The sequence below is a fragment of the Scyliorhinus torazame genome, chromosome 10, assembly GCF_047496885.1.
Source record: "Scyliorhinus torazame isolate Kashiwa2021f chromosome 10, sScyTor2.1, whole genome shotgun sequence".
Taxonomy (NCBI): domain Eukaryota; kingdom Metazoa; phylum Chordata; class Chondrichthyes; order Carcharhiniformes; family Scyliorhinidae; genus Scyliorhinus; species Scyliorhinus torazame.
This window is the reverse complement of record NC_092716.1, coordinates 100,734,158-100,748,615: the sequence shown is the minus strand read 5'-3', so window position 1 is coordinate 100,748,615 and position 14,458 is coordinate 100,734,158. Positions and strand designations below refer to the sequence as shown.

The 14,458-nt window shown below is 49.9% G+C and overlaps 1 protein-coding gene across 1 annotated transcript in view; it reads right to left on the bottom strand.

Annotated features, from left to right (window-relative positions):
* Positions 1–14,458, bottom strand: part of LOC140430803 (matrix metalloproteinase-15-like) — a 199,952-nt gene that overhangs the window by 28,322 nt on the left and 157,172 nt on the right. Inside the window, exon 8 of the mRNA XM_072518505.1 lies at positions 4,997–5,147. Within this exon, the coding sequence (XP_072374606.1) occupies positions 4,997–5,147 (151 nt within the window). The remainder of the gene's footprint in view (positions 1–4,996; positions 5,148–14,458) is intronic.

The window sequence follows — 14,458 nt, the reverse complement described above, 5'->3', positions numbered from 1 at the left end:
CGTGGCAGATTAAGGAGGTAGGTTTGTGATGGCAAGTGGGAAGCTGTAGGGGATGCAAGTGGTCTTGGTGAATGTCTATGCCCCAAACTGGGACGATGCTGAGTTCATGTGGAGGGTTGTGGGGAAGATCCGGGACCTGGACTTGCACCGGTTGAATATGGGGGAGGACATGATCATTGAACCAGGTTTGGACCGGTCGAGCCCACGGTTACGTAGGGTGTCAGCGTTGGCACAGGAACTGAAGGGGTTCATGGAGAGCATTGGGGGGGCACATCCGTGGACGTTTGGGAATCCGAGGGCGAAATAATTCTTGTAGTTCTCCCATGTGCACAGAGTGTACTCGCGGATCGATTATTATGTGGTGGACAAGATGCAGCTGGCGGGGGTGGTCTCTGACCACACGCTGCATTGGGTGGACTTACAAGTGGACCAGTGGGGGGGGGCAGTGCCCACAGTGGAGGCTGGATGTGGGGTTGCTAGCTGACGAGGTGGTGTGTGAGCGGGTGAGGGCCGCCATCCGGGGGTATATGGAACTGAACGATACGGGGGAGGTTTTGGCAGCCGCGCTGTGGGAGGCACTTAAGGCAGTGACCAGGGGGAGTTTATATAGATCCGGGCACATAGGGAGAAGGTGGAAAGAGCAGAGATGGCAAGGTTGGTGGAAGAGATTCGGCAGGTGGATAGGAGGTATTCAGAGGCCCCAGAGGCAGGGTTGCTGAACGAACGGCAGAAGCTCCAGATGGAGTTTGAGTTGTTGTCCATGGCAAAAGCAGTGGGGCAGTTGCGGAGGGGCAGTGTACATGTATGGGGAGAAGGCGGGCAGGATGCTGGCTCATTAACTTAGGAAGCAGGAGCCGGCGAGAGAAATTGGAAGGGTGAAGGATGGGAAGGGAAGAGTGGTACTGGATCTGGTGGGGGTGAATGGGGTTTTTGAGGAGTTTTATAAGATGCTCTATGAATCGGAGCCCTGACCAGTGGGGGAGGGAATGTGGCGATTCCTAGACAGATTGGAGTTCCCCAAGGTGAAGGAGGACCTGGTGGAGGGACTTGGGGCACCCATTGGACTGGTGGAGGTGATGAAGGCGATGCAGGCCCCAAGGCCCCAGGCCAGGATGAGTTCCCTATAGAATTTTATAACACATTTTCTGGGGATCTGGGGCCCCTGCTGGTAAGCGCATATAACTAGGTGAGGGCTAAGGGGGAACTCCCCTCTACATTATCACAGGCTTCCATATCCTTAATATTAAAGAAGAATAAAGACCCGGAGCAGTGTGGGTCCTTTCGTCCAACATCGTTGCTAAATGTGGATGCCAAACTACTTGCAAAGATCTTGGCCTGTGTGTCGGGGGTGATAGGGGAAGACCAGACCAGGTTTGTAAAGGGGAGGCATCTGTCGACGAACGTCAGGATATGACTGAATGTGATAATGATGCCCCAGGAGGGACAGGATGTAGAGGTGCTGGTCGCAATGGATGCGAAGAAGGTGGAATGGGAATGTTTGTTGGAAGTGCTGCGACGGTTCGGGCAGGGGTTTGTGGACTGAGCCCGTTTGTTCTATAGGGTGCCAGTAGCGAGTGTACAGACAAATCGGGTGAGTTCAGGTACTTTGGACTACATTGTGGGATAAGGCAGGGGTGTCCACTCTCCCCGTTGCTTTTTGCCTTGACAATAGAGCCACTGGTAATGGCGCTTAGAGCGTCAAGGAGTTGGAGAGGATAGTGCGGGGGTTGAGGCACAGGGTCTCGCTATATGCGGACGACCTGTTCCTTTATATTTTGGACCCAGTGGGGGCATCAGGGGAATTATGAATATCTAGAGGAAAATGGTTTTCCGGATACAAGTTAAACATGGGGAAGAGGGTTCGAGGCCAGGGGGCAGGAGAGGAGGTTGGGCTAACTGCAGTTTAGGGTGGTGGGGTGAGCTTTAGATATTTGGGCATTCAGGTGATGCGGGGATGGGAACAACTACATAAATTAAATCTGGCGCGGTTGGTGGGTGGAACAGATGAGAGGGGATTTCAAGAGGTGGGATGCTAACATTGACGGGGCGGGTGCAGAGAGTGAAAATGACGGTACTCCCGAGGCTCTTATTTATTCTTCAAATCCTCCCATTCTTTATTCCAAAATCATTTTTTGGGAAAGTTAAATGCTTTGATTTCAGGGTTTGTGTGGGCGGGAACATCCCCACGGGTAAAGAAGGTGCTGTTGGAACAGGCGCGCGGGGGAGCAGGCTGGCATTGCCAAATATAATGAACTATTACTGGGCAGCGAATGTAGCCATGGTTAGGAAGTGGGGGACAGGTCAGCGTGAGAGCGGATGGAAGTGGCCTCTTGTAGGGGCACGAGTTTAGGGGCATTGTTGACGGCGCCTCTGCTGTTCTCGCCGGCTAAGTACTCCAAGAGTCCAGTAGAGGTGGCGACCCTGCGGGTGTAGGGACAATGGTGGCAGCATTTGAGGCCCGAGCTATAGTAGGGTGATATCAAAAACAGGAGTGGATGAGGGTAAGGTGTCTGAGATTTTCAAGGAGTTAATGGACTGGGAGGGAACTCCGATAAGGGAAGTCAAACAGAAGTAGGAAGAGGAAATTGGAGGGGGGGGGGAATGGAGAATGGGTTGTGGGAGGAGGCGGGTGAATACATCTCTGTCATGTGCTAGGCTTAGCATAATTCAGTTTAAGGTAGTTCACAGGGCGCATATGCAAGTGGCCAAGATGAGTAGGTTCTTTGAGGGGGTGGAGGACAAGTCTGAGTGGTGCACGAGGAGGCGTGCGAACCATGTTCACATGTGTTGGGCATGTCCGAAGCTGAAGGGTTCTGGCAGAGGTTTTCGGACGTAATGTCCGAGGTACTGAAGGTGAAGGTAGCCCTGAGTCCAGAAGTGGCGATGTTTGGTGTGTCAGAAGACCCGGGAGCGAGAGAGGCTGATGTTTTGGTCTTTGCCTTCCGGAGACGGATTTTGCTGGAGTGAGGGACTCGGTGCCGCCGAAGCCGGTAATGTGGGTGAGCGATCTGGCAGTGTTCCTGAGACTGAAGAAAATGAGTTCGCCTTAAGAGGGTCGGGAGGTGGGTTTGCCCGGAGATGGAAGCCGTTCATCGGCTTCAAGGAAAATGGAGGTGTCAGCAATGGGGGGAGGGGAGTTTAAAATGGGGAAGGCAGGACTGATGGGGGGGAACGGCAGGGAGATTGGGGCGTTTGGGTGGTTATTTATTTCTTATGAGGTATCTGTTTGTTCTTACTCTTGTGTCAGAGGGATCTGTAAACACTTTAGAACAGGTCGTTATTACAAAGGAGGAAGTGTTAGGTGTGTTAAAAAGCATTGAGGTAGACAAACCCCCAGGGCCAGATGGCATCTATCCCAGATTTGTGAGGCAGACAAGAGATGAAATCGCTGGGCCTCTAGCAGAGATGGATTCAGAACTGGCTTGGCCATAGGAGACAAAGGGTAGCAGTGGAATGCTGTCTTTCCGAATGGAGATCTGTAATTAGTGGTGTTCCGCAGGGATCAGTACTGGGACCTCTGCTGTTTGTAATATATATATATATAAATGACTTGGAAGAAAATATAGCTGGTCTGATTAGCATGTTTGCGGATGATACTAAGATTGCAGGAGTTGGGGATAATGGTGAAGACTGTCAGAGAATACAGCATGATATAGATAGGCTGCAAAATTGGGTGGATAAATGGTAGATGGAATTTAACCCGGTCAAATGCATTTTGGTAGATCCAATTCAGGTGAGAGCTATCAAATAAATGGCAGAACCATCAGGAGCATGACACACAGAGAAATATGGGCGTGCAGGTCCACAGATCCTTAAAAGTGGTAGCACAGGTGGAAATGGTGGTAAAGAAAGCATATGGCATGCTTGCCTTCATAGGACGGGGTAGAGTATAAAAGCTCACAAATTATGTTACAGTTATATAGAACGTTGGTTAGGCCACATTTGGAATACCGTGTCCAAGTCTGGTCACCACACTACCAGAAGGACAGGGAGTCTTTGGAGAGAGAACAGAAAAGGTTTACAGGAGGATATTAGCTACAAGGAGAGATTGAATAAACTAGGATTGTTCTCCCTAAAAATACGGACACTGAGTGGCAACCTGATAGAAGTTTATAAAATTATGAGGAGGCTTTTTCCCCAGGGAGGAAATGACAATTACAAGGGGGTACAAGTTCAAGGTGAGGGAGGATAGGTTCTGTGGAGATGTGCAAGGGAAGCTTTTTACACAGAGGGTGCTGGTGGCCTGGAATGCACTGCCAAGTGAGGAGGTTGAGGCAGATACGTTAGTGATCTTTAAGACTTATCTGGATAGACTGGGTATAGAAGGATACAGGTCTAGATAGGAGACGTGATCGGTGCAGGTTGGGAGAGCCAAAGGGCCTGTTCCTGTGCTGTACTGTTCTTTGATTTGTGTTTTAATGTATATACAAATGCCTTAATAAAAATATATATTTTTTAATCATTGCCTGTCACATGCAAATGGTATTGAAGATGGAGCAGGTTCCAGCCCTTGGAAGATTTACCTTCCATTCACCACATTTATCCCTTTCCAGGCTGCTGTATAAAAGGTAACCTCAATCTGAACCTCAGGCAGCAGCAGTAAAACCTAAGTCCTTCAATGGTCCCTCACCACCTCTTGTGGTGCTGAAGCAGTGCCTCCATTGTAAGGTCATTGCATTTTCCACTGGCATAATGCACACTCCCCCTTGTTATTGCAAGGCAGGCTGTCTATTCTGGATACCATGGATCTCTCTGTAGTATCTAACTTGACAATGTACCATCTGTTGCGGACGCCTTTTAGTAATGTCTATCATATACAGTGATCCATTTAAAACGGCTGCAGCTTTTCAAGGGACATGGATAAAAATGATCTCTGGTCCAGCACCAAGCCTTTTGGGTCATGAAGTACACAGGTTTTCCCTCTGATATACTGATTCAAAATCAGCAAGAAACTAAAACCTGCCCAAGTGAAGACGACGCATAACTCAAAGCAGACCTGTCTTCTCTGAAGAAGTAAGTCTGACCAGTGATTTCCCACCAGATGGCTGCATCAATCCGGTCATGAGGCATTCCGGCTCCAAGCTCCATCAGGTGACGAGGGTACCCTGGCTCCAACATCGCCTCATTGAACAGCCAGAATTTATCACCTAGAAATGAAGAAAGAATTCTATTCACTTTTCAACCTGAATTGAATTCTAGTCACCTTTCAAACCTCAAGGTTTATTTTTGTTTCTTTTGCTATCGCGGGACTGGAAATTCCCGCTGGAAGTCAATGGACCCTTTTGCTGGCCCATCAAATCTTCCGTCCCACCTGCAGTGATACCCACAGCGGATGGGACCATAACATTTGGGCAGTTATTTTCAAACGAAGCAGATCAATTGCATTGGGGACACTGTGTCCTGAATAAGCTTTGAATTTGTTTTTTACCCATTTTGTGCAAGGTGCATACTTCTACTGAGGTAGGTAGAGTAAGTTCCTGCCTTAGCATACTCGCACTGGAAATTTCCTTGGGGAAATATCTCCTTTCTGCAACCATAGCTTTGGTGACAATTCAAATGGAGAGGAAGAAATCCTGAGGAAATTCCCTGGAGAAATCTTCTGTATTCTAAAAAGACATTGGCTAGCTATGTACTCTTGTACATGCAGAGAGCAAAAAAATTAAACTAACAATTTTAAATTTGTGGCTAAATTGTTTGTTCTGTAAACTTTTGTCCAAGTAACTTACCTTGCCCCACCCACACCCTCAATTTGTTTTCCTGTTGAATCCGCGGTAAGTAGAATGCACGGACAATAGTAGAAATTACCGACAAAGGATTATTACAATACAATTCCAAATACTCCCCCAGTCCCATAAGAGTCTCCTTTCCCAACCTGCAACCAGGCTGTGTTTTTTATGCAGCTGTGGCTCTCCTTGTTAAGGAGAAGCCCCTCCCCCTTAAAGGGGCATAGCCCCTCCCCCTTAAAGAGGCATGCCCCACCCCCTTAAAGGGGAAGTTCATATTCTGGGGAGGTCATGGGAAACCATATGGTCCTGATCCTGGATCTTTATTGGGGTTATAAGATTTCCCAAAGGGAATTTCCTTTTTGAAGTTTTTGAAAGAGGTAGAAGAGTGTCTCAGATAAGTCAGGCTCTATGAGAGGTGCAATATGTCAATCTGGTAACACATTCGTACTTGTATCTGTAGACGCAGGTTAAAGGGCCTGGAACAGCAGATTATCAGAGCCTGGGAAGATTCAAATTTTCTAGTTGTGTTTGACAGCAGGTGTGATTGCACACAAAGATATGAGAGCCTGAGTAAGTTCTCAACGCTTCTTTAGAAGCATACTATGCGATCAGAATGTTACATAAAAGAAGGCATGTCAAGATGATCATCAGCTGACTTGAAGGCTACAGCAATAATGGCAGCAGAAAACCTCTAGGTGGCTCCCATTTCAGAGATTCCTTTCTGCAGTTTCTCCTCCAGGCTGCGAGGGCAAGGAGAGAGGCCCTTTTCCCAAGGGACGGAAGGAAGAGGGTGTGCTGCTTGACCAAGCAAGACTGGAAGGAGATCACAGAGGAGTTCAGCAGCTGTTCCAGTTCCGCAAGAATGTTAATGGACTCAATAATATGCTCCGGAGTGGGGGGCCCATACCTGGAAATTGGCAACCTCTGACTTCTGAACCTGCTGTTGGAATGGGCTAAAGCACAAATTGATCCAATCGCGAGTTTGAGGTCTACATGCAAAGAGTATTCCACCCAATCAGTGTTAGAGGGAGGGATTTCCGGCCTCTGAAGTTGTTGGGGTCAAGGACAATAAATTAAAGGACCCCCTGGCATGGGACAGTGTCAGAGAACTCAGCAAATGTCTGCATTAGGCAGAGTTCTGCATCATTTTTGAATCTCTTGGCCTTTAAGGTACGCGTGCATTTGTGTGATATCTGTGTCTGAAATTCACCAATGAGGGAAGGAGCATTCATTTTGAACATTAACAAGTTTTCGCATCTTAGCATATAGGGGTTGTCTAGTTGGTGTATGTTTCCCTCCAGAGATGCCAGAACGTTTGGAGCAAGGGGAGAGTCAGGGGAGAAGGGTCAAACCAGGCCCTCGATTTAGGACGACTCACTCAGAGCCCTCCCCTGTGCAGTTTCTAACCAATGGGATCAACTCATGCCGTCTGGTGGGAGGAGGAGAAACCTGTCCAAAACATGTGCTGCCTGGGAGGAGGTAGCTGCTGTGCTCAGCAGAATTGGGCTGGTGAGGAGCATGCAGTCTTAATGCCAGAGGAGGCTCATTGACCTCATGCGGGTGGTTAGTAGTCCTCAGTATGTGTTATCTTGTGCCAGTATGCGGGGGGTTGAAAGGAGAGTTGCGGGGGGGGGAGTTGAAGGGAGACTAGAGCTGAAGGGAGGGTTGGGGGCCGCATAGAGAGTTGCGGGGGATGAGTGGATGCTTCTGTGGGGCGGAAAGACCTCGGCGGGGGGAGGGGGGGTTGGTCTACTCACTCCTTCTGCCCAGTGTAGGTCGTTGAACCTTTTTTGGCACTGGAGGTCAGTCCTCCTGGTCACACTCCTAGAGCTTACAGCCTCCTCCACCTTATCCGAGGCAGCACTGACTGCCCTGTGGCTCACCCTCCGGGATCCTCGGGGGAACAGGACATCTCTCCTGGCCTCCACTGCGTCTAGGAGCATCCCCAGGTCCGCATCGCCGAATCTTGGGGCTGGTCTCCTCGGTGCATTGTTCCGACCTGACTGGGTAGCGTGGGGCTGACGAGTGTGGTGCCTCCGAATCGGCTGGCTAGCCTTCATTTGCAGCGAGAAGGCCATGGGGCCTCGTTATGTGGACCAATTAATGAATTGTTTCCATGTGCGGTGGAACGCTTCCTCTGATCCGGATTGTGAATTTTAATATTTCCAGTTTTAGAAACTCCGCTAGGTTGGAGGGCCAATCTGAGGCCCTGGGTGGCGCTGCCAATCTCCATCCAAGAGGAAGTCCCCCCCTGGCAATCAGGAAGGCCAAGGCCAGGAGCTCTTGATGCTCTGATACTACAAAGACTGCCACTGAAGGGCATAGCTTCCTCTTTACCCCCACCACTCTGGACATGGCCTTAAAGAAGGCAGTCCAGAATCCAATGGGTTTGGGGCAGGACCAGAACATGTGGGTTTAGTTGGCCGGAACCCCTGACATCACTCAGACTTATCCTCCACCTCCTGGAAGAATTCGTTCATCCATCCACTGGTTAGGTGTGCCCTGTGCACCACCTTTAGCTGCGTTAGTCTCAGCCCTGCACATGAGGAGGTGGAGTTTACCCTGTGCAGATCTTCGATCCAGCGTCCTACCCCTATCTCCATGCCCAGTTATTCCTCCCATCTTTCTTGCATCTCGTCCAGTGGGGCTCTTACCTCTTCGAACAATCGTCTGTATATGTTGCAACAACTATCGTCCCTTAGCAAGTCCGGCGCTAGTGATCTATCCAGTATGTTGCGCCCAGGTGTCTGGGGGAACATCGTGGTCTCTCTGTGGAGGAAATGTCGCACCTGCAAGTACCGGAGTTCATTCCCTTTCGGGAGCTGGAGCTTCTCTGTTAGTTCCCCCAGAATGTAGCCATCTGGGATGGCCACTTCCAGAATACAAAATGGACGCTCGCAAAGAATGTAGGGAACTGTGGACAATGTTAGGAAAATAAGCAGGCACAGAGCCTGTATGCATATTGGAGAGACAGCTCCCAGACGGAATTGAAACTATCGGTCAATTAACATACTGATGGCCCATTTCCGGGAACAAAGGAAAGGCACTCAAGCAACCAATACTGTTTCAGACATCCCAGCGCCAGTTCCCCAACCGAAAGCACAAACAAAGCAAGGCCAACGGCCACCAAAGACACACCCAGCCATCAGGGCACCCACCCCTTTATTGGTCAAGATCAATTCAGTGATCGAGAAGCGGCCCAATTAATTGGGGCCAAGTTTAAGGCCCGCCTAAAAGCGCGCGAAGCCCCTCCGGGTATAAGAAGGAACCCCCACGAGAGAATCGCTCTCTTGGATTTGGCTCTCAAAGCGGAGAGACCCATCCACCAGCTGCACCAGAAGCAAGTAAGTCCAAAGTTAATGCTCGCTACCAGACGGACGACCTTAGCTGTTCTCCTGTCCCACTTCGAACCCAACAACCTCAGATCCAAACAACGGCCATTGTTCCTCTGACTGAGTGGGCACCCGAAGCTAAGTATAGGCATTAGCATTAGAGATAGTTTAGTTTGTCGTACTTTGTGCATGAGTAGATATTACTGTGTGTGTAAATAAATAGTATTGACTTTGAACTAACTAACTGGTGTATTGGCTCTTTGATCAGTATTCTGGTTTGAACCTTGTGGTGGTATCAAGAGATACCTGGCGACTCTAAAGCAAACATAATTAGGATTAAGAAAGGCGACCATATTGACCGCCATATTCATAACCAGAGAAACAGAGCAACAAGAGTCGCTACTCTAGCATCCATGTACTTGTCTCTTACCACCAGTATCCCTCCATTCTCTATCCACGCTTTGAAGGTGGCGTCTATTTTCGCCGAGATAAATTTGTGGTTCCTGCAGATGGGTTCGCAATAGTCATGTCACCCAGAATGAACTGGTGTCTGAGTTCATTCCAGGTCCGTCATGTGGCCACTACCACCAGGTTTCTCGTGTGTTTGACTGGGGGAATGGGAGTGAGGCGATGGTCAGCGCCCAGAAGGATGTTCCAGTACAGGAAGCCTCCTCCATGTGCACCTGTTGCACCTCCAGCTCTCTCAACCATCCCCGTAACCTCTCTGTGTTCGCTGCCCAGTGATAGAATAGGAGGTTCGGCAGAGCACTGTCGCCCCATGTGTCGCCTTCTTTGTAGGATGGTTTTCCGAGTCCTAGGGTTGTTTCCCGCCCAGATGATGGGTCATCATCAGTTTATCCATCCTGGTGAAGAAAGATTTGAGGGTGAAGATCAGGAGTGATCAGAATAGGATGAGGAACCTTGGCAGCACATTCAATCAATTTTACTGTCTGCACTCTTCCCGCCAGGGAGGGTGGGAGCGTACCACATCTCCGTAGACTCCCCCTCACGTTCTCCACCAGGCTGGTTCTACTTGTGAAGCTGCGTCCAGTCGTGAGCTATCTGCATCCCCAGGTACCTGAACCTGGTTTGGACCAGTTTCAATGGCGGCCTCGCCAACTCTGTTCCTGTGCTCCGCTCCCCCAGGTTTACCAGGAAGACCCCCCCCCCCCCCCCCCCCCCCTCACCTGGAAGATTTCACTCTTGTTCAGGTTTAATTTGTATCCCGAGAAGGCTCCAAACTCCCTCAGGAGTTCCGTTATCTTGCCCATGCTGGGTAGGGGGTTCGACTGGAAGAGATATGGGATGCATTAATTCAATGTAGTCAAGGAAGGTACCGGGACCGGATGGGTTCCCGGTGAACTTCTATAAGAGTCAGCAGGTCATCCGTATAGAGTGAAACTCTGTGCTCCCTGCCTCCTGTCTGAATTCCCATCCATCCCTTCACTGATCTAAGATCAACGGCCAGTGGGTCAAATGCCACTGCGAAGAGCAGCGGGGACAACGGGTACCTCTGCCTCGTTTATCTGTGAGGCCGGAAATATTCAGAGCTGGTGGTGTTCATTCACACGCTTGTCAGGGGGGCGCTGTACAGTAGTTTCACCTACGAGGTGAACACTGGCCCAAACCCAAATCGTTCAAGCATCTTTATGAGGTACCTCCATTCTACTCGATCAAAGGCTTTCTCAGTGTCCAGGGAGACGTTCACTTCTGGTGTCCCCTCCTCGGGTGGAGTTATAATTACGTTCATCAGGATGTGATGTTCGCCATTAGCTGTCTGTCCTTGCCAAACCGGGTCTAATCCTCCGCGATCACTTCTAGCAAGCGGCTCTCCAGTCACCTCGCCAGAGCTTTCGTCAAGACTTTGGCATCAGTGTTCAGGAGTGAAATGGGTCTCTATGACCCACATTCTGTCAGGTCTTTCGCTTTGGTGGGATCGATGAGATCGAGGTCTGTTCCAGTGTGGGTGGCAGGACCCCCTCCACAGCAAGTCAGGTGCGGGGCCAGTGCTGATGCGAACCTCTTATAGAAGTCCACAGGGAATCCATCCGGTCCCAGTGCCTTCCCTGACTGCATGGAATGAATGCATTCCATGATCTCTTCCAGTCCTAGCGGTGCTTTCAGTCCCTGTCACCTTTCTTCTCTCATGACTGGTATTTCCAGTCTGTTGAGGAACTGTTTCATCTTCGAGTCTCCCTCCTGGGGTTCAGAGGTGTACAGTCTCCTGTCAAAGTTCGCGAAGGTGCTGTTGATCTCACCTGGAGCTGTGAAAGCCTTACCATTCCCGTCCCTTACCTGTGCTAGCTCTCTTGTGGCAATCTGCTTCCTCAGCTAGTGTGCCATTAGGCAACAAGCCTTGTCTCCGTGCTCATACAACACTCCCTGTGTCTGATGGAGCTGGTTCACTGCTTTCCCAGTGGAGAACAGCTCAATTCCATTTGTAGCTTTTCCTCTCACCAGCAGTTCCAAGGTTAGGGCTGTGGAGTACAGCTGATCCACTTCCAATAAGGAGATGATCAGCCGCTGCCTAGCCACCTTTTCCTTCCTGTCTCAAAGAGCCCAATACACTATTATTTCCCCCCTGACCACTGCCTTCAGTGCCTCCCAGAATGCGGAGGGTGAGACCTCCCCGCCTTAGTTGCAGGTTACATACCCGTCGTTGGCTTGTGATATTTTTTTGCAAAATGTAGTTTTGGCAAGGAGGGCTATGTCCAGCCTAAATGGTGGGCGGCCGGCCAGGCCCGACTCCAACCTCATATACAGGTAGTGTTGAGATCACCATCGTATTCCACTCCTACCATCTCTGGAAGCACTGACTTCCCCACTACAAAGAGGTCTATGCAGGAATAGGCTTTGGGTACATGTGAGATGAAGGAGAACTCCTCTCTTGGGTGGTTGAACCTCATCGGGTCCACCCCTCCATCTGCTCCATGAAGATGGTTAACTCTCTTGCCATTCTCCCCACTCTGCAACTGGATCCTCGACTTTCTGACCCACAGACCACAATCAGTAAGAATGAACAACAACACCTCCTCCACAATAGTCCTCAATACCAGGGCCCCCACAAGGCTGTGTACTTACCCCCCTACTGTACTCTGTACACACACGACTGCGTGGCAAATTTTGGTTCCAACTCCATCTACAAGTTTGCTGACGATACGACCATAGTGGGCTGGATCTCGAATAACGAGTCAGAATACAGGAGGGAGATAGAGAACCTAGTGGAGTGCTGCAGTGACAACAATCTCTCCCTCAATGCCAGCAAAACTAAAGAGCGGGTCATTGACTTCAGCAAGCAAAGTACTGTACACACGCCTGTCAGCATCAACGGGGCTGAGGTGGAGATGGTTAGCAGTTTCAAATTCCTAGGGGTACACATCTCCAAAAATCTGTCCTGGTCCATCCATGTCGACGCTACCACCAAGAAAGCACAACAGCGCCTATACTTCCTCAGGAAACTAAGGAAATTTGGCGTGTCCACATTAACTCTTACCAACTTTTACAGATGCACCATAGAAAGCATCCTATCTGGCTACATCACAGCCTGATATGGCAACTGCTCGGCCCAGGACCGCAAGAAACTTCAGAGAGTCGTGAACACAGCCCAGTCCATCACACGGACCTGCCTTCCATCCATTGACTCCATCTACACCTCCCGCTGCCTGGGGAAAGCAGGCAGCATAATCAAAGACCCCTCCCATCCGGCTGACTCACTCTTCCAACTTCTTCCATCGGGCAGGAGATACAGAAGTCTGAGAACACGCGCAAACAGACTCAAGAACAGTTCTTCCCTGCTGTTACCAGGCTCCTAAATGACCCTCTTATGGATTGACCTCATTAACACTACACCCTGTATGCTTCATCCGATGCCGGTGCTTATGTAGTTACATTGTATACCTTGTATTGCCCTATTATGTATTTTCTTTTCTTCCCTTTTCTTCCCATGTACTTAATGATCTGTTGAGCTGCTCGCAGAAAAATACTTTTCACTTTACCTAGGTACATGTGATAATAAACGAATCCAATCCAATCCATTTCTGATTTGGTTTCCATTCTAGGGCTTGATCTGTCCGTTTTTGGATCTTGCACATCGTTGAAGTCTCCCCCATGATGAGTTGGTGGGGCTCTAGGTCGGGGATTTCTGCCATTTTTTTGCTAGTCTTTTGTTAAACAGTATGGCCACCGCCCCTCGCGTCAAAGGACGCCTGATATGTCTGTCGCACCCAACTTTTCCTCACTCCCAGTCGGTCCATCTCTCTTAAATGTGTCTCCTGTAAAAAAGCCTATGTCGACCCTCAGGCTTTTAAGATGGGTTAAGACTCTGGATCGTTTCACCAGTCTATTGAATCACAGTCTTTGTGACTATTCTGATGGGGGGGTTTCTGTCCCCTCCCCTCCTACAGGGTCAGACGTACTTACTTTATGGATGTGCCCCTGCATGCCGGGGCTTCCCTTTGTTGATGGGCCATCCAAGATGGCCGCCATCTCCTTCCTCTTTCCAGCCATCTCCTATGTGACCTGCTGTAACCAGCATTCTACCTTTCTGCCCCCTCCCTCGAGCTCTTCTGCCCATGCGGTCCCCCCTTGCCTTTCCCCTCTTCTTTTGCCTCTCGCCCTTGTCCCACTGGTATGTTGCTCAACCCCCTCCTGCCAGACGCTCCCTCCCTCCTGAGAGGTGCATCACAGATCACCCTTCTTCTTACTTCGATGCACCAGCTTGCTTGCTAGTGTAGAGGCTCCCTCCGGAAACTGATTCATTTTTTCTATCCGCCTGATTTCCTCACCCCACACCCCCCACCCCCCCCCCCCGGCTCCACATCCCCAAGTACAGTTATCCCTTTCACCCTGGATCGTGAAAAGTCTGCATTAAGTTTGTTTTCCCTCACTACTTCTTCCTGAGCTCGTTCTTTTGGACGAACTCGCTTGCCTCCGCCAGTATATTGAAATAATATTCTTTGCCCCAGTATGTGACGCTTGGTCCAGCTGGGTACAGCATGCTGAACCGCATCTTGCTTTTAAACAGTGAGATTTTGGCCCGTTAAATTCTGCTCGGAGCTTGGCCAGGTCTGCTCCAATATCCTGATACAAGCGAATGGTGTGTCGTTCCCACTTGCATGACCCCGTGCTCTTTGTCCACCTCAGAATCCGTTCTTTGCCCTGGAATCTGAGGAGCCTTAGTATCATTGTCCGTGGTGGTTCTCCCACCTTGTGTCGGAGCGACCTGTGGGCTCGGTCTAGCTCTGGGGGCTTGGCGATACCCTCCTCCCTGATCAGCTTTCCGAACATCAATGCCACAAATTCTGTGCCCTCCGGTTTCCCGGCGATCCCATAGGTTCTGCCGGCAGGGTCTGTTTCCTTGGTCATCTACCTTCTCCTTCAGTGCCTTATCCAGCAAAACAT